Source organism: Pleurodeles waltl, chromosome 4_1, assembly GCF_031143425.1.
Source record: "Pleurodeles waltl isolate 20211129_DDA chromosome 4_1, aPleWal1.hap1.20221129, whole genome shotgun sequence".
NCBI classification, from domain to species: domain Eukaryota; kingdom Metazoa; phylum Chordata; class Amphibia; order Caudata; family Salamandridae; genus Pleurodeles; species Pleurodeles waltl.
The window spans coordinates 764,697,904-764,725,176 of NC_090442.1; the positions used below are offsets into that span (position 1 = coordinate 764,697,904).

Consider the following 27,273-nt stretch of genomic DNA (forward strand, 5'->3'; position numbering starts at 1 on the left):
CTGTGGGAGTTTGGTCCTCATGAAGACAGACTGCAGACTCTGGCTAGGAAGCCAGTTGGGGGCAACAAACAAGTAGGTTGTGAACTGGGGGTGCAGTTGTTACAGGAGGTGTATGGTTTTCTCTCACCACAAGGCTGCGGAGGAGGGGCCTACATGCAGGCTCGGCAGGCGAATTGTGGGAGTCCAAGATTGGTGAGACCACAATGGACGCTGACTCTGGACAGCTGGGAAACCATGCTGGCACCATTGGTTGGCCTCACCTCAGGTCAAGGATGTTGGGTGCAGAAGTCACTTCAGGTGCCGGGTCTTTGCTGTTCTGGAGGCTGCAGAGTCCTTTCTTCAGAGTGTGTTCCAGAGAAGAGTCACTGCCCACAGGAGTCTTGAGGATTTATGGAAGGCATGCAGGCCTCCTGGGTTTCTTGGAGGCTCAGCTGCAGGACGAGCCATCTTTTGGGCAGAGTCCGTTGAGACCAGCAGACAGGCCGTAGGGGCTGGTTCCTAGTCAGCTGCTGCTTCTTTTCCTCTTGTGCAGGTGCCACTCGTTTTAGTCCTTTGCTTCTTCGGTCATCAGGATCTGTGTTCCAGAGTTCAGGGGTGCCGCCTAAATACTCAATTTAGGGGCGTTAAAGAGAGTGCCAGGTGGCAGCCAATGGGTTACCCATCTTTACACCCTTCTTATGACCACTTCTACTGGGAAGTGAGTATTACCCTAACAGCCTCATTACTTCCAGACAAGATGGAGGAATTAAAAAAGTAGTGTCCACTTCAGCTCATCCACCTTAAGGGTGGGACTTGCATGTAGTGGGCACAGCTCCTAATCTGACTAATTCTCCTTCCCGCTGCCAAAAGTGCGGTCAGGACAGTGGGGTTGGTCATCTCCGCCATCTGGAAAGACCTGGGTCACTTAAAAAAAAAAAAAAAAAAAAGGTGTCTAGGCCTTTGAAGCTCCCCACCCTGGAATGTCCATCCTGCCTGGGTGAGGAGATAACACCCCCGCCCATTGCAGGCTTTTGTCGCTGGCTCTCACCTTGGGGGGCCAGAACAGAAACATGTCTAAGGTGGCTGAACTTTTAAGCTCCTCACATAGTTACCCCCACTTTTTGCCTGGTGTCAGAGTGGTACACTGGGATCCTGCTAATTAGGACCCCAGTGTTTGTGCTGTATTCTAAATTTGGTTGCTGGTAAACTTTTACACCCACAATTGGCATGCTGGTGCACCCTTGAAAGTCCATAGTATATGGTACGTAGGTATCCAGGGCATTGGTACACCATGGGTTTCCCATGGGCTGCAGCATGTATTATGCCATCCATGGGATCCCATACAAAACTGTGTCTGCAGGCCTGCCATTGCAGCCTACGTGAAATGGTGCATGAAACGTTCACTTCAGATGTAAGGCTTGCCTCATATCACGGTCACTGCACTTAGGGACTGTATGTCACCCCTCTGGTAGGCCCTTCAGCCCAAGGATACAGTGCATGACCCAAAGTGTGAGGGCAGGGTACCCCCAATAAAACTGAAACTCCATTCTCTGGGCTTTGTAAGTGTGGGGAAGCAATCTTAAGGTATGAAGTGGGCACTAGTCAACACGAGTGGCCCAACTACATAATGGTTTCTCTGAACCTGGGCATGTTTGGTTTCAAACCTGTTGGAATCATGCAACTAAACCAATTCCAGTGCTAGTTGCAGGACACCACGTACTCTACCTGTGCAGCCTTAGGGGATCTGGCTGCCAGGCCAAGCTGCTGCCGATCCCAGACACTGTTCTGCTCTCCTGCTGATGAGCCTAACTCAAGCAGAGGAAGGCAGAACAAAGGATTTCCTGAAAGAGAGAGATGTGACCACCTCGCCCTTTGAAATAGTGTCTCTGGGCTGGGGTGGGATAGCCTCTTGCGCCACCAGACTGCTTTGAAGGGCACATTTGGTGCTGTCCTTGTTTAATCCGTTTGCACCAGTTCCCGCTCTGACACAAAACTACACAAAGGAGAAAAAAAGGAGTGACCACCCCCTGTCCAGCTCCTCCCCTGGGAGGTGCACAGCGCTCTTCCAGCTGGAGGGTTGATTCTGCCATCTTGAAAACAAGGTGGGCAGAGGCCCCTGGGAGCATCTGACTGGTTAGGCTAGGTAGAGGATGTTGAGTAAGACTCTTGAAGGAACTCTCTGCAAGACATCATCTGTTCCTGGCCTCCGGAACCGCTGCTGATCTGCCTTTGGAACTGAAACAAGACTATCCAGTTGGGAGAGCTCCCACTGTAACATATGTGGCTGTTCATCTTCCAGGGTAAGAAGAATTCTATTTGCTTCCAAGAAGCAAAAAGGAATCTCCCTTGGAGTAAAAGAGTCACTCCCCTGCATCCGCGGGCACCTCAAGATGACAACGACTGGCTGGTGGATCCTGCTCTCACACATTCACCAAGAAGGCTGTGCTCACAGGTGGTGGTTTTTGGTCCTCTCCAGGTCCATCTTGTCTTCTGACTAACTTGGAAGAGGGTGAACCCTTGCTGCAGCCATTGGAACAGACCCTCTGAGCACCACAACTGTTGCTCTTGCCAAGGCTTGTTGGTGCTTCTGCCAAGAGATCTTCGAGCTGCAAGAATCCTCAGTCTCTAGCACTGTGCATCTACAAGATTAGCTTCCACAAGATTAGGATCCACTCTGCAGCTGCTGTGATGTGGGACTTCTGTTTTGTTGTGCTGCTGATGCCTTTCTGTGTCTCCCTGTGCCTACTGCCAGTAGGTCACTTGTGGGTGCTCATCCGACTCTGGCTGTCATTTCTTCTGTCGCATAGGCTCTCATTATCCTAATGAGACTACTGGAGTTTGAGCGGCAAGATCGTTCACAGTGTGGGGGGCTAAGTCTGACCCACAGTGGAGGACCCTTGTCACTCTAAATCCGGGTTTTGCTCCGGCTAACTAGCAGTGCCTCATCTCTCCCAAATGGGACAGACAATTGGGCAGCTGAATGCATGACATCTTAGCACTTCTCAGGGAAATCGTGGTCACTCAGATCACAACTGGTTCTCTCATACACAGTACGGTCTCATATATAAATGACAAAGGCAGTTTAAGTTTGAAAGATTGGTTTAATAAAATGACTGCATTTTAGATAGCAAAGCATGAACTGCAATAACCAGAACTACACAACACAGTAAGATTAAAATGGTAACGATGAGAGTGAAGCACAAGAATAAAGCTATCATAGTGCCACTAGGTTATTTTCTCTCTAAGTTATATTTCGATCACAGCATGTGAAGCTCTAAGCCTGCCTTTCAGGTTCCCCCGGGAGGACATCAACCCTCATACCTGAGCAAAGGCCTGTAATCAGCATCTGCAACGGGGCATTTAGCATCTAGTTGTAGGTTCCTGGCCGGAATCTCCCTCTTGATGTGTACTAGGACTAGGAAGTGTTTTTATAAGTAACACGCAGATGTTCTAATAAAATGTCCCTACTTAAGGATGTGTATTTTCTACGAATACTGGAGACTAAACTTCTACCACGTTTACCGGTAATGTACCAGACTGTAGCCTTGACTGAAGCACAAGGGCGATCAAGAATGCATTATTTGAGAACACAGTGCTGAACTAAGCTAAACAGTGTGATAGGAGAAATTAAAACAAGACCACAAAACTGGTTATTGTAAAATAACAGTGCAAAGTTGAATAAAATATATCTAGGGCAAAGTGCACAGCGGCCTGATACGAGAAACTAACGTGCATGAAGCTATATTAAAAATGGTTACACTACACCCTTCCCTTGTCAGTAGAAAGTGGTTTTAAGCCTAAGCTAAAATGCCCTAAACTAAAATATATTTAAAACCCTACTTAATTTTAACAAGTTAAGAGGACACACAAGCATACTATTTGGCAATTTTAAAATGAGCATGCGGCCAAAAGCCGAATTCAAAGGAAAATGTCAATTTAGGACAGTTCCAAATCAAGCATCAGTCATGGAAAGCAGGAGATTCTCCTCCTTGGCAGATGACAAAACTGGTAAATCCACGCCAAAAAACTACCAAGGAGCAGGTGTGTTCCAGAGCCCCAGCGTCAACCAAGGCGGCATCCCGTGCAGTGACTATGAACGAGTTAATGGTAACTTCCTCCAGGAAGGGTAGCTCATAATCAGCCTCTCTGAGCAAACGCAGCCACAGCACGCATATCTGGTAATGAACCCTCAACGAGAACATCAACAGGTCAGCATCAATTACTGAGGGGCGTTGCTGTGAGAGACGAACTTCCAGTGCATGTTCAAAAGAACACCAACTGCACCGAAACACTGGCTGCACACAATCCAAAACCAGTCTGAATGACAGAGACCAGTCACACCCCAAATGTTCCAGGAATGTTGCTACAAAGTGCTGCATCATGCGTTCATGACACAGCTGCGCTGATGGGAGCACCCTTATTTGTCCTTGTTGCGGCGGGACAGCCATTGCGGTAAAACAGCAAAATGCCAGCTAATAAAGCCAAAGTTATCAGAAATACCCTAAAAATGCTTCCGAAAATTGAATGAATAGCCAAAGGTATTAAACCGAATATGGAGGAAAAGGTGTGAACAAAACCAATACCAACAGCTTTGAAAAAATGTGCTAATCCAGCTGTGCTGGACGCATTAAATATACGTCCCACGAGTTCACCAAAGTGTCTCGGAAAGTTTGTATTTAACAGGGACTGTATTTCCGCCGATGACCTTGCCACCTGAAGTGTGTAGGTCTCGCGTGCAGATGTAAGAGCCACATGCTTCTGAAACAATAAAGCCTTCAGTCTACTTAACTTGTCAAAATTCACCTTGGAAGTAGCAAGGTGAGGCCAAATATCTGCTACCTCCCTAATTTTAGTGGGGGGAAACGACACATTCCCGCAGCATGTAACGAACTTAGTGACCGAAACAACGTAAACTATTCCGGCCCGCATGCCACAACAGCCTTCACTATTTAGGAGGACACAACTGCGTTTGAAAGCACCCGGAACGTGCGTTTAAACAAGGGGACCTGAACTCCCTTTAGATAGCAAGCCAAGTTCGCAACCAAGGCATTATACGCCCCATGCAAGGACAGCTGCTTACAAATCATCGAATGGCTGACTGAAGTTTCACATTCACTGCCACTAAGAAAGACCTCTTTCATGCCATTGAGGCATTTGTACGAGAAGGGAAGCTTCCACACCTCATGGTTGTAACTATCTCCCAACTTTTCATGTCTGCCTACCAGAACATGTTTCAAACAAGAAGTGAATTGTAATGTAGAAATAGGCAAATTAGTAACCCGTGTATCAACCACTCTGCTGAGGTAACCTCGGCCACGGTAAAAGGCAATCTTTCTATCTTTTCAATGTTGAGCATGACGTAAGTCGCCTCCTTTTTAGCCATTAGTTGTTGTTGTCGCGTTAAATTAAAGGAAAAAATTATTTCCCTGGCACTGATGTGCTGCCACGGAACACGACCCGCCTTCAGTGTCTAAAGCGTCCAACCCAACTGCATAATGGACCTGGTCTGACTCTGTCCATGATATAAAGAAGACATATCAGATCGTATAATGTCTATAGCAGAAGAAACAATGTTCTTAATTGTATACATCTGGTCGGACAAGGTGTATATCCCATTATCCACAACAGCTAATTCCTTTTTCAGATTTTCCTGATCTATCTGCCTTAACCGGGTTGCAGCCTCTTGTTGGGAAAGTTTCCATATTTCATTGTATACCTCATATAAGAAACGCTTCCTACGTGGTATCTTTGGGCCTGACAAAAAATCTTATAAGTCAGTGTTGTTAGACAGGAGACTGAGATGTGTCTTAACTGCATCTAGTGAGTATGATTTTAGCCACTGTTGGCACATTTTCCCTACACTATATGTCGTAATTATGTCAGCATGTTCTGGTGATATATAGCGAGGGTCTGACCTACTCGTTTGGGAACCCTCCCCCCCCCCCCCCCCCCCCCCCCCAGAGGAGGTGACAAAACGTTGATGACACACGTTGGTATCTATTGGCCACAAAAAAACACCCGCCTGGACATGTCAGTGAAGTATTAAATGTACCATTCTGGACCCACTCATTAAGCTCACTAAAGGTTGCATTCGTGTACTTTTGCCAGTTATTAAATTTTGCAGGGGCAGGTATACTGGGCATGTTTAATTCTCTAATTGTAGCTAAGCCTAAGCAACAGGTCTGTTGTACTGTTTCATTTAAAAAAAAAAATTTGAACGGGGATGAGACATGCTCTAAACAATGTTTCTCTACCCTTGGTCTGCCAATTTTTTGTCCCCCAAACACTTTTCAAATGAACATTTTTTGACCAATATTCATAACCTTCAATTGATAACCGGGAAACAAAGGAATCTGAATATATAAATTTTGTGTTGGTCAACAACATTTGTTTATCCCTAGTCTGAGTTATCTTAAAGTAATATGACTCAGTATTTTTTTTCATGATACCCAGAAAAATACACACATTTTTCAAAATATGTTTTTTTAACTCCCTTGCGGGGGAGTTGGGCACTGTTCTCATTGTGCATAATCAAATATCGTTTTTGGACTGCTCGCTTTATGTATGAAGTGGTGCCCATAATAATTATAGCAAAACATGTCACCATAATTGTCTTTAAACTGGAAAACATCTTCGTTTTCATAGACAGTATAATATTGCAATTCTGTCATCATTGAATCAAATGTTTTCACGTCCCAATCATCTGATACAATGCCTGGTATTACTATATTGTTCATGGATAACTTTAACACATACGGTATTTGAATTATTTCAGTGGTACCATATATATCAAACATTACTTTATCCCACACAATCCCATCTGGAATTGACACTGTGGAAATGTTCACAAAGGACAAGTCTCTTCGAACCTTATGTGATGAAAAATGTGCTTTTCAAAACCTCTTCCACCTGTTCAACCGCTTATCTCTCGGGAAGACAATGACCATGTATTAACAGGAAAAAAGTAATGACAAACCCTATCCAAAGAAAAAAGGCTAGGACAGTCAAGGAAAGCCGCACTTAGTTCCATGGAAAAATGAAACACGTATCTTTAAGCCAATGCATCAGTTTACTTGCACCTGACAGGTCAGCAGTCGAAGAGGCACATGAGTCCGATAGACCGTCGTTGTAGTCCGCAAAGTAACCAGAGGCAGTTCGTGCAAAAAGCGTTGCCGTAGTCAATGGAGGAGTTGGTGTTTCCTGTGGTGACTCGTTAGTAGTCATAGTGACTTGATCAAATGTTCCTAAGTTGCTTGTTATTGGAACCAGTGCAAGATCATCATCATCCACACTCCCCAAGCTCTAAGAGGCATCAGTGTTGGCATAGACAACTTGAAGCGGAACTTCTTCTCCAGTAGTGAGAGGGATTCGGGAACTACTGGACGTTCCTCTTGGTCGGCTGTGTAGAATCGGCCACATGTTGTAACTTTACATTGTCAATAGAAACAAAGCGATTTTCTTTGGCACCTGGCAACGGTGGAAGAATAACAGTTCTGGTACCGTGTATCCCCAACACAGGGACTGGTGCTCGATAAAAGGGGCTTTTTTCACTGCGACCTTTTCACGTACAAGATCCCCAACTCTGGGAATCCAGCCGGTAGGTGTTACTGGCACATCCTTAATTTCTGTGGCGGCAGCACTTTTAGAAGAGTTATCTTCACGGAACTGCTGTAATTCCTGTAAAACAGTGACCCGATCATTTATGTCAAAAGGTGTTTCCGCCGCTTCCACACCAGGACCATCAAGATCCGGAACAAACGTTTGTGTTCCGAACAGGCACTCATATGAAGTACGACCCCTGAGGGACCTTCTAGGCAGGTTATTTAGTGCTCTCTTAACTCCATACAAGTCGGTTAGCCAACTACGACCTGTACCTAAGACTCTGACCGTTAAGGATTGCTTTAAATCGTGGTTTAATCGCTCCACGACAGAATTTCCCTCGGGATGAAATGGAGACGATTACTGGAGCTGGACCCCCAATTAAGCCATGGTGTCCCTGAATTCCCTTGAGGCAAAAGCAGGGCCCTGGTCCGAATGGAAGGCCGCAACTGCATATGTACCGACAAAGATTTGCAAATCTTTAATAACAGTCCGAGCGTCAGCCGAGCGTTGTGGCCACACCCACACAAATCTGGAGCAGGAATCAACAGCAACTAGTATATATTTGTATGCACTACCAGGTGTTAATGGACCGCAATGATCCAAGTACACACATTGTAATGGTCTATTTGAGATTAAGAGGGGTGTCTGCGGTGGGCACTTAGCTGTGGAAACCTTAATTTGTTGACAGATGACACAACAAAGGACATACTGCTTAGTCTCTTTATAGAGACCAGGCCACCAATAACTGGCCTGCAAGAGTGAAATTGTTGCAGCCACGCCAGCATGTGCAGATGCCACCCCCTCATGCGCTGCTTTAATCACTTGTGGTCTTACATCTTTATTGGGGATGTCGCGTACACCTACGCCTGGAATTTTAACTTCAGCGTTCAGCATACTTCCCATCAAATATTGATATTTATTAGGAAATCCTTCAGGATAAGGCGTACCCTCAACCGTAGCTTTTATGGCAGCCATAATGTCTATGTCTGGTTTGGAACTCGAACGAGTCACTGCAGCTACAGTGGCAACTGCCACTGCCGACTTTGCGGCTTCATCAGCCAAAGTATTTCCAGCAACGTGTATCCCAACGCGCTGGTGTCCAAGTGTATGCACAACATGGACTTTGGGTAGCGTCTCTTTCAGGTCTGCTACCTTCCCCCACAGTAGTCTGTGTTTTATGGTGTTGTCTTTCGAATCTCTGAATCCATTCAAGCGCCAGTAATGCAGGTATTCATTAAAAGACTGGACGCAATAATATGAATCACAAACAATCAGTGTGAACTGTGTCGGATCTGTGTGTTCTAGTGCCATTAGTAGAGCCTTTAGCTCAGCCAATTGTGCTGTACAATCCCCTAAGGTCTGTGTATAGGTATGTTGGGGACAGAATTTCTCCCCCTCCATATAGCCGCTCACGACCGCACATGCAGCAGAATATTGATGTTTGGTTCCAATCGCTGGTTACGCAGAGCCATCGGTATACATGACTACATTATATTGATCAGTAGACAAGGTGTCATCGGGAACTGGATATTCTACTTCATATTGTAGAAATTCTTGAGTTTGTAACTTTGGGTTGAAGATGTAGTCTACATCAGTGGCTGTTAGAGACGTACCCCATTGTATCCAACGTGGATGAACTGCTTTTGCGTTCAGGACGCTAGTTTTTGTAACAGCCTCAAGGGCCGGAATAGGAGAAATGGCAATGATGCGTTTTCCTTGGGCAAGAGGTCTTTCTTTAATAACAGCCATCTGGACAGCAGTGAGAATTTTCTCCGTGGGTGCAAAGCGTTGTTCTGCAGCGGAATACAGGTGTGATTTGTATGCAAGGCCCCAGCTATCACCCTGATGACCAAATGTGTCTTATTGTCCCGTGTGTGTAAATGTTTTGATGCTAGCATGTCTGCCTGTAACTCTGAGTATTTGTGTGTGTTCAATTGTCCAGTATTTGCTTGAAAAATCAGGACCTATTAATTCATATAAAGGTTTTATGCGTGTAGCATAATCAGGAATGTATGTTCTGCCAAAACTTAGAAAGCCCAACAATGATTGTAGTTTTTTAATCGTATTTGGTGGCTGCAATTGTGCAAATTTTTCTAAAAATGGTGGCGCTAGGCTCTTCCCTTCATTTGACAGCTCATATCCCAGGAACAGGACGCTGAGGAAGGCAATTTTTGATTTTGTTTTAAATTAAATTTGTAGCCGAGTTCCGCAAACCCTACAACAATGCGGGCTACCCGTTTTAAATGTTGTAGTAACTCGTCATCCGTGAGATATATATTGTCCACAAATGACAATGCTTCAGGGTCTATCTCGTGTAAAATAGCAGTCACACGAGCTGCAAACAGTCCTGGGCTGTTCTTATACCCTTGAGGCAAACAACAGATTTTTTTTCTGGGAGCCTAGTGCGCTAAAGCTTGTTAAATCTCTGCTTTCAGGCGCTATATTCTGGCAGAAGAATCCATTCGAGATATCCAAAGTCGTTTTATATTTTTTTTGCACAATGTTGCTCATTAGTGCAGTGCTATGCGAATTTTGTATAGCAAATGTACATGTATGTCCGTAGTCTAAGACTATTCTGTATGAATGGTCCGGTTTAGCTACAGGAAATAAGGGATTATTCATTGGTGAGACACAGGGTTCAATCACCCCCTGGTATTCTAATTGTGTAAGTATTTCTCTCTCCGGTGTCCTTGCTTCATGTTTTATGGGATGCTGCGGTTGTGGCTGAGGTTCACCTTTAATGGTAATTACATGGTATGGAGAATCCCTGTCCCACCCTACGTGATTGCTATATAACGCAGGTGCTTGTGCGAGAGCCCATTCTATAGAATAGGACTCAGCGAGTTCCTCTGGAACAAGGGTCGAGAAGGAAGGTTTAATAACCTCCTCCCCAGCTGGGCAGGTGCGGACAAAATCAGGCGGCCAATCTTGTCCGGCCAACAAAATGTCATATATTTAACTACACAATCCCATAAGATTGCGTGCATTGTCTCCTAATTGTAGAGTTAGTTATTCTATACACCATATCGGGTTCGGAGACCGCATATCCGCTGTTTCCACTTGTATGAAGTCATTAGTTGCTTTCACCTCCAGATGCTCTAGAAGATTCCGGCGAACTATTGTGACCTCGCTGCGCTGTCTAGGAGTGCTAGAGCCCTGCGAGAGTAAAGAGAACCCTCTTCCTGAGTGGCATGTCTAACTGAGACAGCTGACAATTTTTTCTTTTTAAATTGTTGTTTTTGTTGTACTGGTTTCTCTTCCTTCTTAACAAAAACCTCCGAAGAGCGTTGTGATTCCTGTCTTGGTTTACCGTACTCTGTTCTCCGCTCTGATCGCCCACCTCTCTCAGTTCTCTTTTCCGATGAGTCCTGAAAGGAACGAGATTGGCGTGTATCAGTATATTGATATCTATCAGGTGTTTTTATATTCTCTCTGATTCTGAGATTATACCTATTCTGTGGGTTCTCCATATGCGGAGATTCTCCCCTCTCTTTTTTAGGTGTTTGTTGTTTTTTCTCCCAGCATTTCTTATTACCCTCAGGTTGTTGTTTAGTATTATCTTTATTAATTTTACCCTGAAATTGAAGTTTTTGTGGTCTAGCCCCAAGGCTATCTCGACCGATACTGGAATAAGTTCCGCTATTATTTTAGGCAGTTCTCGCTCCTGATCTTGTTGCGGAACGTCACGAAAACGCATGCGCACTGCAAGCGCAGCTGCTTCCCCTTTAAGGTTACTTAGGATAATTGAAGAAACTGTGGCAAAGTTGCCCATCAGTTGCATTCCTAAATCTAGGGCCGGGGCAGCCCCGTATTCATCTTGAATTTGTTTGAGCACTTCCGGTAGGTTGGCTGGTGTCGGTGTGCCGTTGTATAGAGTGTGGCAAATACAGTGTTCAACTGTGGGAACCATCCCAAAGGGCAAGCACATAGTTAATATTCTATGTTTATCCTGAGGTCCCGTATGGGGAAATACTGCCTCCAGCGTATTCATTTTTTGTGCTAGACAAAACAAAGTCTCCAGCGTTTGGCTGGGACTTTACCCATAATAGAGTATACAGTCACTGGATTTATACCTGGTGTTAATGCATGTGGTTGTGCTGGAGCAGCACACGCTTTGTTTGTATTTAGTGTCTGCATCGCAAATTGTACTAATCGTCTATATATTGCTGTTAATTCAATATATAAGCGTCGAACCTCAGCTACCGGCATATTCGCAACCGCAGGATGAGGTGTACATGTGGCCAATAAAGGCCAGGTAGGACCATCATTACCTAGTGGACCTAACCTTACTGGTAATATTGTATGGGGTATGGCGCCACCAAGCCAATTATTATGTTCTTGATAAGATAGGGGCATCTCTTAGTATGCGTACGCCCTGTACTGCCCAGGCGCGTTCGCAACTGTATATGTATGAAATGTATTTGTGTTCCCATCAACTGCTGGAAATGTGACCCAAGAGTAAAACAGCTCTGTTCTATAGGCTGCGTGAGCGTCCACCACAAATGTGATTGGACCGCCCTGTGCTGTAATTCCATGTGCTAGTAAATGTGTCGTAAGTGGTTGTCTCATGTTAAGAGCTATTTGGACAGCATGGGGATTCGCCATTATAAACGCAATCAGGGTTCAGAGAAGGCACACCAAGACAGGGTTTTTTTCTTTTAAGGTTCAAGCTTGAACAACCACCCGCTGTAAAATATGGTTACCTATAAGGCTGTGTTGGAAATCCTCAGTACCACGGACGTCTCCGTATACGGAAATGAGGGGTCGTTATGTAAAAATGAGACCGAGATATGCCGGTGGACCCGAAAATTATAGCCTGACCAAACATTGGCAGCGCCATGTCGCGTAGGCTCTCATTATCCTAATGAGACTACTGGATTTTGAGCGGCAAGATCGTTCAAAGTGTGGGGGGCTAAGTCTGACCCACAGTGGAGGACCCTTGTCACTCTAAATCCGGGTTTTGCTCCGGCTAACTAGCAGTGCCTCATCTCTCCCAAATGGGACAGACAATTGGGCAGCCGAACGCATGACATCTTAGCACTTCTCAGGGAAATCGTGGTCACTCAGGTCACAACTGGTTCTCTCATACACAGTACGGTCTCATATATAAATGACAAAGGCAGTTTAAGTTTGAAAGATTGGTTTAATAAAACTACTGCATTTTAGATAGCAAAGCATGAACTGCAATAACCAGAACTACACAACACAGTAAGATTAAAATGGTAACGATGAGAGTGAAGCACAAGAATAAAGCTATCATAGTGCTGCTAGGTTATTTTCTCTCTAAGTTATATTTCGAGCACAGCATGTGAAGCTCTAAGCCTGCCTTTCAGGTTCCCCCGGGAGGACATCAACCCTCATACCTGAGCAAAGGCCTGTAATCTGCATCAGCATCTGCAACGGGGCATTCAGCATCCAGTTGTAGGTTCCTGGCGGAATCTCCCTCTTGACATGTACTAGGACTAGGAAGTGTTTTTATAACTAACACGCAGATGTTCTAATAAAATGTCCCTACGTAAGGATGTGTATTTTCTACAAATACTGGAGACTAAACTTCTACCACGTTTACTGGCAGTGTACCAGACTGTAGCCTTGACTGAAGCACAGGGCGATCAAGAATGCTTTATTTGAGAACACAGTGCTGAACTAAGCTAAACAGTGTGATAGAAGAAATTAAAACAAGACCGTAACACTGGTTATTGTAAAATAACAGTGCGAAGTTGAATTAAATATATCTAGGGCAAAGTGCACAGCAGCCTAATAAGAGAAACTAACTTGCATGAAGCTACATTAAAAATGGCTTCACTACACTTTCTGCTGAAGGTCTGCCCTGACTCTCCTTCAAGGGTCGAGTCACCAGGACCATGGTGGTCCCCAAAAACCTACAATCTTCCTTGCAGCATCTATTTGCATTTGCCAAGGCTTGTTGGTAGTCCTGCTGGCTGCTGACCCTCTTGCAATCCGGCAACTGATGTGGGACAGCTCGTGGGTGACTCCAAAGATCTCCTGCGTCCAGCTGGACTTCTTCCTTCACCGTCCTGCAGGAACTTCACCTTCAAGAGGGTGGATATTGCCTACCTGCACCACCTGGACATCTCAGAGTAGCCTAAACACTGTCCCCCTTTTTTTTTTTTTTTTTTTTTTTCTTTCCCAAAAGGTTTTCTTGTCCAGAATCCACTTTTGGGTTTCACTGGCCTTGTCTGTGGGTTGCACCAGCAGCTGGACAATGAGGCTTCCATTGACTCCAGCGAGGGTTTACGATGCCACTTCACCCCTATGCACCTGGTCTCCCTGGTGTAGGTCTGGTGGTCTTCTGGTTATACACGGGTGAGGGCACTCTCCAACCTTCTTTGTGCCAACTGGTTTCCATGAGGTTCACTGGGAAGGGTCCTGACTCTATAAAAACTCCAACAGCAAGGGTCCTGTGTTAGCCTATGGGACACCTGGCTCGATAACCTCTCTGCACCCGGGCGCCTGTGGGATTTCTAGTACCTACCTCTGGTAATTTCCTAATCCCCCAGCCCCTAGAATCCTAACACACCTACCTTGGTTGGGCATCTCCATTCTTATACCACTTTCTTAGTATATGGTTTGCTCCCCACCCCCAAATAGGGTTCCATGTATTGTTATGCTGTTTCTGTTTGTTACAAAGTGTATATTTTGTGTGTAGAGCAATGTTAGTATAGCCTTGGTGTAATAAAGAATATGTTATTTTTGCAACACCTGGTGTGGTTCTTTCTTGTGAACAGTTACTGACTTAATATTGTGATGTTGCAAGTGCTTTACACTCCTCCTGGATAAGTTTTAGCTGCTCACACAGCACCCTTAGAGAACTTTTTCTATGTGGACACCTAACCACCTTCAGTAAGGGTTGCCTGGACTCAGTATAGGGTGCCACACCATAGGTGTACACCATTAACTGAGCCAGCCTCCTACACAGTGATCTGGACACCTCTTCAGATACTGGCTTACTCTCTCCCAATACTCTGGCTCCGGAGGTGGGAGTTTCCTACACTATGGTGGTGCGTAGGATAGCGACCCTGAACTGCTCTCACTGGCTGTCAAGACATACATCTTGACGGAAGTGCTTTAGCCTCGGGTTTCTACGTCGGAACCCCTTCTCTCCTTTAGTGAAGCAGAAGTCCTGCTAGGAACTTGGTCCAAGCCCAGAGGCTCCTGTAAATAGGACGATCGCCCAGCACCATCACCCTGCACTGGGCGACCCTAGCTTCCTCAGCCAATACCCCATCCCTGAGAGCTTGGTAGTCCAAGCCTCCACTTCTCATGGCGTGTTCCCTTCTGCTCTCCATGACAGGGAATCCAAGAGGCTGGACCATGTTAGGAAGATGTTTTCTTCTACCAGCCCAATAAGTTACCTTGTGCTTATTGGACCATTTCTCGCAGACCATTTGGGATACGGTTGCGCAAGTGCTGCCCTCTGGTCCCAGAGGAGGCCTGGGCCATAATCTCCCAAGCAGTGAAAGACTGAAGAGATGCAGCTAATTTCACCATTTATGTGACTTAAATATGACTGACTTGCTGTTGCGTGTACTTAAGGCACCAAGTCTGGCTGAGGGCATCTGGTTTTTCATGAGATGTCCAAGCAAACCTGATGGACATGCCATTCAATGACATTCACTTGTCTGGCGAGAAGGCAGACTCAGAGCTGGGGCACATTAAGGAATCTTGGGCTTCAGCCAAGTCCTTGGGACTCTCAGCGACTCCTCATCCATCATCTGCATTTCACTCTCATGGGTAAGGAAGGGACGCAGCACTACATCAGCCCTGTGCCAGCTAAAGTCCCACACAACCTACGTCCCACACAACCTACCTAGGCTATGTGAGGAGGTGGGCGAAATTCCTTCAGACCTAGAGGGTCTGCAAACCAGAATTTGACCACCACCCAGCTCCCAGAAGCTGCAGCCTCAAAGTCCTAGTTTGGATCTGCAAGACCATGCTTGCCCAGATGGAGGGAGAATACACCATCTCCTCCCCTGGCAGTCTCTACCATCGATTTTATGAGTCCTGGAGATCATCAGGAAGGACTATGCCCTACCTTTCCAATCCTTTCCTCCCCCCATACCTACCAACGTTCGAACGGCTCGCAGATTGTCATTTGTCACTGCTCCGAGAGAAAGGTAGGGATTTCTTGGCCAAAAGAGCCATAGAAAGTGTAGTTATTCCTGCTACTTTCTGTACCCCAAAAAGAACTAGGGTCTTTGCTCTATTCTAGACCTGTGGACCATAAATCTCTTACTCTAGAAGGCGTTCAATTTGCTCACATTTGCTCAGGTCTTGTCTGCCCTAGACCTGAAGACTGATTGGTAGCACTGGTCCTATAGGATGCGTATTTTCATATTCCCATCTTGCCTGCCCACAGGTGTTGACTGTGGTTCAAGGTAGGCCAATTTAACACTTGTCAGGTCACCGTGCTGTCAAGGTGATGACGGTTGTCACAGCTGATCTGCGCAGGTCAGGGGTTTCAGTCTTCCCCCTACCTCGGCGACTGGCAGTTTAAGGCTGGCTTGCCCCAGTCTTTCATCTCCCACCTCCAGACTATGGCAAACCTCCTGCATTCGCTAGGGGTTTCATTATAAATAGGCCGAAGTCACACCTGACTCATTCTCAAACACTTTCTTTTATAGAAGCTGTTTTGGACACAGTAAAGTTTTGTGCTTATCCTCCTGAGCAGAGAGTCCAGGATATTCAGACTGATACCAATGTTTTGGCCTGTGTCCTGGGTTTCGGTGAGACTGACTCAGAGGCTGCTTTGCCTCATGCATCCTGTTCATAAAACATGCCAGATGGCATATTCAGGCTCTGCAGTGGGACCGGAAGTTTCCGTGGGCGCAGCATCAGGGAAATCTTTCCATGGTCCAGATCTTGGAGGGAACTGCGAGAGACCTGCAGTGGTGGATTAGGAACCGCGATTGGGTCAGAGGCAGGCTCCTCTCCCTTTTTCAACCAGACTTTACAGTAGTGACAGAAGCATCACTCCCGGGACAGGGCAGCCATTTGTGAATGGTGGAGATCAGAGGACTCTGGTCTCCAACAGAGCCCAGACTCCACATAAACATGTTGGCGCTCAGAGCGGTCTGACTAGCATTGAAGGCATTTCTTCCCCCTGCCAAGTGGAAGTTAGTGCAGATGTTCATGAACAGCACTACCACCATGTGGTACTACTACAAGCAGGGCTGAGTGGGGTCGTGGACCCTTTGTCAACATGCCCTGCGTCTCTGGACATGGCTGGAATAGCAGGCCATAACACTTGGCAGGGTCTCTGAACTTCAGGGCAGACAAACTCTGCCGTGGAAGCCTAGCGTATCACAAGTGGCATCTGCATTCGGAGGTGGTGCAAGGTCTCTTTCAGTAGTGAGGAGAGTCTTGGTTACATCAGTTTGCCTCTGAAGAAAACGTGTAATGTCAGCAGTTTTGCGTGTAGGAGTTTTCAAGGTGGCAGTCGCTTGGTGACAATTTTTGTTGTCAATGGCGCTCCAACCCTCTGTATGCCTTTCCTCTCATACCACTCCTGCCCAGAGTTCTAAAGAAGATCAAGCACGACCGGGCCCAAGTTATCCTTGTGGCTCCAGACTGGGCTCGGAGAGTCAGGTATACCCAGGTTCCTGAAAATGAGCATCAATCCTCTGATCAGGCTGCCCCTTCGGGGGGATCTTCTGTCACAGCAGCATGGGAGAGATTCTACACCCAGACCTGTCAACTCTACTCCTTCATGCGTTGAATTTGAGCAGTGACAGTTGACGTGTTTCGACCTTCCTCCTGAAGTCTAGAACGTCATCTTGGCAGTCAGGTGTTCCTCTACAAAAACGGTATTCACCTGCTCTTGGCAAAGATGTGTAAGTTATTGTCGAAGTCTATAGATTCTCTCTCTGCTTCTCTGTCTGATATTCTTTTTTTAATTATTTCTCTTGCCCAACAGGGTTCCACTCTGGGAACTCTGAAGGGCTATTTCTCTGCTCTGTCCACCTTCTGCTGCTGCCTGGTGAACCCTCTCTGTTCAAGTCTCCTTTTGTAAAAAAACATTTCTTAAAGGACTTGTATATGTTTCCCCCTATGCACTTTATCATGGCTCAGTGGGATTTCAACTTAGTTCTCACTCACCTCATGTGTGCTCCCTTCAAGCCACTGCACAATTGTCCCCTCCGGCTGCTTACCTTCAAGACAGCCTTCTTATTGGCATTAACATCTTCACAGAGAGTGAGTGAGATTCAGGCCTTATCTAAGCCACCATATCTCCAGACAATTAAGCGCTACATACCCATGCCTCTTTCCTTCCTAAGGTGGTGACCCCATTTCATCTAGGTCATACTGTCCCCTTGCCCACCTTCTTTGATCCTCCATATCCCTCCAAGGAAGAGGAGCGACTCCACCGTCTGGACCCAAAAAGGGCATTGTTGTTCTACCTTGACCACACAAGAGAGTTCTGGGTGGATGACCAACTTTTTGTCCAGTATGTAGGAGCACAGAAGGGTCAGGCACTACAGAAGCAGACCATTTAGCGCTGTCATTCTCTGTATTAAGACATCTACACCCTAGCTGAGAAGCAGCCTCCTGAGTGCTTGGGGACCCATTCTGCCAGGGTAAAAGCTGCATCCACAGTGTTATCAATTGGAGTCCCAGTCCCGAACATCTGTCAGGCAGCAACTTGGGCGTCAATGACACGTTTGCCAAAGACTACTGTCTGGACAGTCAGGTCTGCAGGGAAGGGCATTTTGCCAGTTTGGTTCTAGTCTGAAAGCACTGTCCGCAGCCCACTGATAAAAGGATATGGCTTGGGTATCTAATCAGAGGTAAGGAATCTGCTGCTAGAAGTCTCTGTCAGATGAACATGTTCCTTACCTTCAGTTATGCGTTATCTGGTAGAGACTGTAGCTGCAGATACCTTACACCCACCCATGTCTCCCTGCTGTGAAGACTTGTTTACTAGGGTTAGAGTGATGCCTTTTTCGGGGCCCTAGTTTGGACTCACACTCGTTCCATTCTCGTCATGGGTCTGCACTTCTGGCTTGGAAAGTTTTGATTAAAGTAACTGTCGCCCGCGTGTCTAGGTGGCACCAATTTAGGTGCTCGCTATGTCACTTCCAGCCCTAACAACGCCACACAGACATGAATGGAGCCACCCAATGGCGCATGCAAGAGGTATTGCTCAGCAAACGTGTCTGGATCCAGACTTATGCCTGGGAAAATCAAAGGTAAGAAATCTGCAGCTAGACAGTCTCTCTCAGATAATACGTTACCGAAGGTAAGTAACTTGTTCATCTTAATCAATGGCAGTTGATATTTTTTCACAGTAGACCATGTACAAAAATGGAATCTAAAGATAGTTTTGTGGGGCATTGAAGGTTTCTTGTCGACGTCCTTAAGAAATCCCCTATGTCCAAAGTGTTCGAATAACAAGGTGATTTCCCATACCAAACAACTGGGTGGGAGAATAAATCACTGCAAGCTAATTGAGGCCACTGAAGTGGAAGGCCTATTATTACTGGTAAGTTGTTTTTCCTTTCTGTACATGCTGATACTTTCTAATTAAGCTTTTTTTTAAAGTCCCGTTGACAGCTAGTTTTAATCTGAGTATTACAGCCTTCTCTTGCAGGACAGACTTTGGGTGAGCCTTCTCCATCCATTGTTTTGCTAGAGTCCTACACATGTGGGGCCATATGTACGAACACATTTTCCCATTGACACAGAATGGGAAAAACCCTTAGCTACATCTGGCCCTTGGTTCAGCCTTCAGCACAGTGTTCATGGTGTGGGCAACCACGTCAACCATTGGCTTCAGTCCGCAACAAGTCACATTTTGTAGGATAGCCTCTCAGCATTTGGGTTTGGGCAGTGTAAGCAATGGTATTTTGCCTGCTTACTATCCGTTTTTAGGGTTCGCCTGCACACCTCTTGCGGTGTGCTTGCTTCTCACTTTTCAGGAGCTTCTCACATCATCGGGTTTCACTTCCTCTCTTTCCTGGCTGTTCCCTGGAGCTGGACCAAGTACAGTTTCCAGCTGGTGGCCAGTGGCTAGTAGCCAGTATCCTTCCACTGGCTGTGCGCTTCAGAGGTACATTTTTTTTTCTTCCCCACACTCCATACGAGTGCATGTGTTCCGTCATCTTCCTGCACAGAATCGCTGTTTGTCTTTTTTGACTTGCACTCCCACTGCCCAATGTTTTGTTTGTGCTCCCTATCACTTCCCACTCCTTCTACTGCTTCCCTCACTTCCCTCGTGTTTAGCACCCCTCTCCCGCTGTTCGTTCTTTATTTGTTCCTGTAATTTTAGATAGCACAAACTCAACTCGAAGGTATTGGAGTGCTTTACATGAGCACCAGTTGCATTAGAGACAGACACATAAATTTTCATGCACAGAAAGATTAACTGATTTGCTCAGGATCACAGGAAGTCGAACCTTAAAGGGTGACTCGAGCCCTGTTCCCTAACTTCAAAGTCAGCCACTCTAGCCGTTACGCCACACCCACTCCCCATCTGTGCTTTTTGGAAAGATTTCATCCTCACGAATAACATCAGTTGGCTGACTTAAAATTCCAGTTGTGTACTCCTGCAAATCGACATGCAGCAAACAGGCAACAAACAGTGCTATACTGTTTGTTTTTAGCCTTGAAAAGTAAAACAACATTCACAAACCCAATAGATTTTGCGTTGAGGAAACTTATTTGCTTTGCCAATCCATGTTTTTATGTGAAATCGGCAGGGTGTCAATCTGCGAACCTCTCCCCTATCCCACCCTTCGCCCTTTGTCATGCTCAATCGGAAACTTCTTTCTTTGGTTTTTTTTTTTTTTAAGCAGAGCACCAGGCTGATACACTTGCAGTACTACTCGTTTGGTGTGCAGTAAGCTCAGCAGCCACTCACATTAGTAATGTTCGTCCAAGGGTTATACAGGGTCAATGCTATGACCTTTTATCATCTTTAAAATGTAGTACCACACTACTACAGCCAGCACCATTAGCGCAGCCGCTGTCACCATCACGCAGCAGGATTTGCCTTTAGAGTGAGAGGAAACCGTAAACTGTCTGGGAAGTTTGCAGTGTTCCCACCTTATATTATTACTGTGGGTTGTGCTTTAGTGAAGATTGAGAAAGCGTTTTCATTATGTAACTGACAATACCACTTACCCTGTCAGTGTTTGCTTTAGTCAATAATATATTTTTATAAAAGCCTGAAAATCCCTAGCACTCACTGTTATTAGTACACATTTGCTTAGGAGAAATTGTGTTCTGTTCTTTGCACATTTGTGCCCTATTACTTGATTATAATTCTCATTCTTTCAGTTAAATACCTTTTTGGTTTCATGTGTTTTATTTATTGGCTTTCAGTGCAGAGGAATGTAAACCGGTATGCTGGGCTCTGAGGGACTTCACCAGGTTGTTTCGATAACTGTATTCCAGCACTTTCCCTGTCTCCAAGGTGAGTTTTGAATGCACTTGTGGGGCTCCTTATTAGGTCTCACTCCGCGACCGTTTTAGCTGCTACGTAAGTCCCATTTAATTAAATAAAACCATAAATAAATAACCATTGACAAAGCCCTAGTTCTGACCTCGGCAAACCAGTGCAATGGTTACATTTATTTTACTGCACACTTATGCCAAGAAATCAGCAAAAAGCAAGCATGTCTATTCATAAAAATGGCAGCCAAATTCTTGTAGACGTTTTTTGACAGAAGTCAAAGAATGAATAAACTGTGAGAGGGAACCACAGCATAATGTTGAGTATAAAGGCTTTTTATGGTGACCTTAGACCAGGTGCTTGTGATTTTGTTCACCTTGGGTCTATTTGGCGTCATGTTGGAAAAGATGATTCAATACTCTATTTAAATTCTGCCCATTGTGCCAGCCCTAAATGTCGAACATACGGTGTGCATGTTGTGTCTTGGAAAGGACCATAAGTCAGAGGACAGTTAAGTGTTTGCTAATCAAATCAAACTTTAAAATCCGACTAGTCTAGCACATTGAACAAAGGGACATAAACCTTGGGAGAAAAAAATAATAAACAAGAACCATCCAAGCGGGACATGGATCACTCAGAGGAAAATAAGGTGGTGTCGATAACAAGAGGCTTCTCTGTCTTTTTAAAACCAAACAAATGACCTTGATGTAAAGCTATTTACAGTTTTTCCTTCGTGTTGGATGACCCTCTCCTTAACATCCGTCCCCCGCATGCTTTACACTCTGTATAGCCTACCCAAAGCTGCATGTGTGTGCACAGTTTGCCCAGTAGTATTTCTGTAGTTTGCACACACGTCACCTGTTATATCACAGCCTCTCTCTTTGAAGCTATTTCCTTTAAGCCTAACAGTGCCTAATCTCCATTACAAATAGCCCCCACTAAGCACATGTATCTCCTGTTAACTTAATCTACTGCAAAGACACTGGAGTAAATGTCTGAAATTGTTTCTTTGACTGCCCATGTCTAGTCGAAACAACCAGTAATAACCTTGGGTTTCTGAACAGCATGCTACCTGTATGAACGTGCTTCATTGCTTCAGGGTTAGTATGCGCTATATAAATGCAATTTTATTTCTTCTAATTTTAATAGAAAAATAGTGGTCCGCCTTAGCAGATAGGCATACTTTGCACAGATACAGTAACCCTCTTTAGTTTCATTGCACATAACAGGGTACTCTAGTTCGTTTTGGCACAAAGAAATAGGTACCATTGGTTTTGAATTACTGTACCTGAAAACATAGCTAATCATAAAAGAAGTACTAAAAAAAGAAGTATGACAGAGTAGTAAATAAATCATTGGCAAAGTTACACTTTCACCCACTATATCACAGCCTCTCTCTTTTAAGCTATTTCCCTTAAGCCTAACAGTGCCTAATCTCCATTGCAAGTAGCCCCCTCTAATCACATGTATCTCCTGTGAATTTAATCTTCTGCAAAGGCACTGGAGTAAATTTATTTATGAAATGGTTTCTTTGCCTGCCCAGGTCTAGTCCAAAGAACCAGTAATAACCTTGGGTTTGTGAATAGTATGCTACCTGTATGAACGTGCTTCATTGTTTCAGCGGTAGAAAGTGTTATATAAATGCAATTTTATTCCTTCTCATTTTAATAGAAAGATAAAGGTCTGCCTTAGCAGGTAGGCATACGTCGCAAGGATACGGTAACCCACTTTAGTTTCATTGCACATCACAGGGCACTCTAATTCGTTTTGGCACTAAGAAATAGGTACCATTGGTTTTGAATTACTGTTACCTGAACACATAGCTAACCATAAAAGAAGGACTAAAGAAATAACTGTGACAGAGTAGTAAATAAATCATTGGCAAAGTTACACTTTCACCCACTAGTCTGCTTCCATAATGCATTTGTTTTAGTTGGATATGTACCTGTGATCAGTCAAAATGCCAGAACCCAGTACTTCAACATAGTAATTTAACACCAGCATTGCCTTTTTCTTGCACTAATGAGAACCTGCTTTGTCTGTGATGTGCATAAAAGACAGGGTTCCTTCCAATGGGTACCTTTAAATTTCTATTAAATATACATGCAATGTTTTTTATTTCAAATATTAATTGCAAGATTATGATCACTACATTTAACCAGCATGTTTTCATTTCATTTGTGTGGTTTGAGTTTGTTGTAAGCTTTAACTATGTTAGCAAGGGCTTGGCCCTATATTGGCATCTTCCATAATGGCTGAGACAGACAGTTTTACCTATTTAACCAATTGGCTTTAGATTGATTGATTCAGCTTTACATAATTGTTTTGCTTTAATGCACTGCACCGGATTTGCTCCCCGAAAAAGGAAGCCACCACATTATTGTATATTTGTTTATTTTAAGTCTGCTTTCAGTTGGTCATTAATCTGCCCTAGAGTTTATGAAGTTAGTGTACCCAAAACTTTACTCAGTTTGATAGAAAAACATACTGTGTACTCCTACCTGCAAAAACTATGTAAGATAAACTCAAATATAGCAGCAGTGGGTGTGTCCCGGCACTTATGCTTTTTAATTGCTTCTTCTCATGGATACTTAAGTACACCGATTCCTCACCTTTTAAATAACCTCAGTTGCCAGACCTGATCTAAAGAATTTCAGCAGCAGTGCTTCTGTGCGCAGGTTGTGCGGCTCAGTGTTGCCTCAAAGTGATGGAGCAAAGCTGTGTGTAAGCACTATCCATACAAACGTCAGTTCCTTGTCTTTCCCTGTTTCAAACTCAGGAAGTAGATCAGTTGTTGGTGGCAGTTGCTCAGTACCTTTTACATGATAAATAAGCCATGCCATAGACCACACACAAAGGGTGTTTCCAAAAGCAAATGCTTGTTCTTCTGATGGATACTTCTAACCACCGATTTTCCAGTATTGGAGTATCTTTCATAGATGCACATGCTTGAAGTATCCCTGTCATCGAGGTGGGAGTCCCACAGTATATTACAAAACACAGGACCGGCCTACCTCAACGATTGACTCAACTTCCACAGCCCGGCACGCCAACTCCGCCAACCTTGCCCTCGCAACAGTCCCTCGCATTCACTGTACCACAACCGGCGGCAGATCCTTCTCTCACCTCGCAGCCAAAATCTGGAACTCACTTCCCGACAACCCATGTAAGACCCAAGACCTGACCTTCAGGAAGCGCCTCAAGACCTGGCTCTTTGAGCAGTAGCACCCATCCCCCGTGCCTTGAGACCCTTCGGGGTGAGTAGCGCGCTCAACAAATATATTGATTGATTGAGTAATTAACATAGCTTTCAGTGGCAAAAGACATTGGCTTTAATAGTTTATCCACATTATTTACAAAGAACCAAACTCCAGCCAATCAGGCGACAGCACCCTCTAGATCACTCCCAAGGGAGTCATCGTCCCTCAGATTTTCAAGCACTAGTGAGAACAGTTACTAATTTCCAAGAAGGAGAGCCTCTAAGGGCATAAAGGTGAGTTGCATGTCAATCTAAGAAAGATTCCAATACTGGGGAACGAGAGTTACAGGTAATTAACAATTTTGTTTCTCCATTATTGGGAGTATCTTTCATAGATTCACATGCTTGAATCAGAATAGCAAGCAGGTATAAACATGTGTTTGATGGCATGTGTAGCTGCAGATACACATGCTGTGCGCGGTGCAACTCATCCAGACAGTAGAGCTGCGTGAAAGTAGGCCTGTTCTTCCAAGTTGCAGGATAGCAAATACTCTTGATAGATACCCCAGAAAACAGAACTGTTGTTGAGAAACTGCTCTTGTAGAATGTGCTTTAGCCTTTTGTTGCAAAGACCTACAGGCCTTAGAATGGCAGAAGTGTATGGCTGTTGCGATCCATCTTTCTATGGCGTCTTTGGTCACCAGACCCCCTTTTTTATGGTTTCCATATGCCACAAATATCTGGTCTGTAGTTCAAATATGTTTTTCACATCATAAGTAACATTTCAAACACCTTTTTTCACCAAGGTTAATTCAGCAGGTGTCTCTGGATTTGGGAAGAAAGTTTAAGCACAACCAGTTCCCTGAGATGGAAATCTGTTGGCACTTTAGGTATGTGCCAGGGATTAGTTCAAAGAATTACCATATAATCTTTGAGCTCACTCACTCCTCTAGCGGAAGTTAGTGCTAGAAGCAAAGCCACTTTCCATATTAGGAACTTGAGATCTGCCCTGTGAATAGGATGGGAAGGGCATTTCTTGTTCTCTTGAGATGCAAAGCGATCCAGTTTGGCTTGCATCATCGTTGGAATAAGGTGTTAAATGAATTGATTCAGCTCTCCTTCATGACAACTCTTGAGTTGCTTTGCTTAAAGTGTCCGCTAAGCAGTTGTTGCCCTCTGGAAGATGGTTCGCTCTTACGGTGACTTGATGCGCAAGTGCCCATTTCCCTATGTTTTGTACTTTTGTAGCCCTTGAGATCTGGCCCCACTTGTTTCTTGAGATAATGTATGCTGGTGGTGCCGTCCTTTCTTATCTACACCAACTGGAGAGCAAGTGAAATCGATCTGAGCTCTAGGAAGTTGATAAACATTTTTGACTATGCTAGACTTCATTTGCTAGAGTTTGGTTCTTTGAAAATTATGTGATTAAGCTATTAAAGTCAATGTCTTTGGCCATTGTAAGCTATGTTAATTACTTCCACTTTGAAATATAACATGGAATTCCCAACTCGACGATGATTCAAGCATGTGAATCAATTAAGGAGTCCAATCCTGGAGAACAAGCTTTACAGGTAAGTAAAACATTTTTCCTCACCTTGTGACTATTCTGTCAGGTGTCACACTGGATCCGGAAACTCAAAAGCAGTACTACTGCGTGCCAGTAGGTGGTATTGTGCCTCTCTGCACCAACATATTTGTGCTCTGGAACTGAGTGGGGCTGTATATAAGAGCCACCCAGATGCAATGACAGTTCTTTTCTTTCCCCGCCTTCAGGCATGGATTTTGAATTCTACTATCATCCTTGGCAACATTTTATTTTTCCAAACAATCTTGTTTTAACAGTGTGCAAGTTAAATAGATCACCTCCCCAAAACAACAGATTCTGATAACGACTTCTAATTGCAGATTTCTCACATTGCAAATACCCCCAGGTGCCAAACTGGATCTGGAGAATTTTCAGTAGTAATTCCCTCATGCACTGGTAGGTGGTGTCGTACAAATATGCATCAAATCCATCCCACCCTGGGTGTGACGTTGATACCACTATATCTGCCCTACCCTTGGGCGCTGATGTCTGTTCTTTTCTTTCTCTGCTTTTTGAAACAAATCCAGGGATCCATCTAATTCTGACAGCTTAACAGAATTCATTTCCCTCAATAACTTTACCAGTGTGCAGCCCTAGCTCAGTCTTTTTGCCACTGCAGAGAACGTGCAATGCCAGCATGGCAGTGCAATTGAAACAAAGCTTGCTCTCCGGCACATTTTCTGCCTGAAGTACATCTTATGACGTCTCTATACCTTTCTGCCTTTTCTGCATTTTGTTTCGAGTTCTGAAGAAGATTAAAACCCACCTGGCCCAAGTCATTCTGGTGGTTCTGGCTTGAGCTACGACAGTTTGTTTTACAGTATTCCTGGGGATGAGCATCAGTCCTCCAATTAGGCTGCCGCTTCGGGAGGATCAACTATTGCAGCGACCGGCAGGGCCCTGCACCCGGCACTCCGCATCTCCATTGGTGGAGAGAAGTTGATGTGATTCTAGCAGCCAGGTGTCCAGATACAAAATGGATGTGTTTGTCAGCACTTTCAGCTTTTTTGATGGTGCTGAATCAGTCGTTTTTGCTTAGATCACTTCAGTTGTGATGAGATTTTGTAAAGGTTTGCAGCGCATTCCTCTGAAGCCATTTGCAGTACCGCTTTAGGACTTTAATTTGCTTCTCATTTTACAAATGTGTACCCATTTTAGCCAGTAAACAGCTGTCCACCACGTCTCTTGACTGAGCGCATTATAGTTGGTTGCAATCACATCACCTTGTCTGAGTATAGCTGCAGGCACTATGAGTCCACCCTCCTTATGCAACATTCTTTCCAGACCAGCTGGTCTTCAGTACTCGAGCTGCATTCCTGGTGCTCAGAGTAACACCTAACCAAGTAGTCAATCACTGTTCCAACTTACTTTGCCTCACCTCTCGAAAGAGGAGAAGAGACTGAATAGTTTGGACCCCAAGAGAGCTATCTGTTTCTATATTGATCGTACCAGTGACATGTGGCTGATCAACGCTTCGTGGACTTCTCTAGAGCA

At 44.8% G+C, this 27,273-nt stretch overlaps 1 protein-coding gene across 3 annotated transcripts in view; it reads left to right on the forward strand.

Moving 5' to 3' along the window:
- TNPO3 (transportin 3) overlaps window positions 1-27,273 on the forward strand; it is a 991,461-nt gene that overhangs the window by 955,392 nt on the left and 8,796 nt on the right. For all 3 annotated transcript variants that reach the window (XM_069229384.1, XM_069229382.1, XM_069229383.1), the window contains exon 22: window positions 20,926-21,016. In XM_069229384.1, coding sequence (XP_069085485.1) covers window positions 20,926-20,986 — 61 coding nt within the window. In that variant the 3' untranslated portion in view covers window positions 20,987-21,016. The remainder of the gene's footprint in view (window positions 1-20,925; window positions 21,017-27,273) is intronic.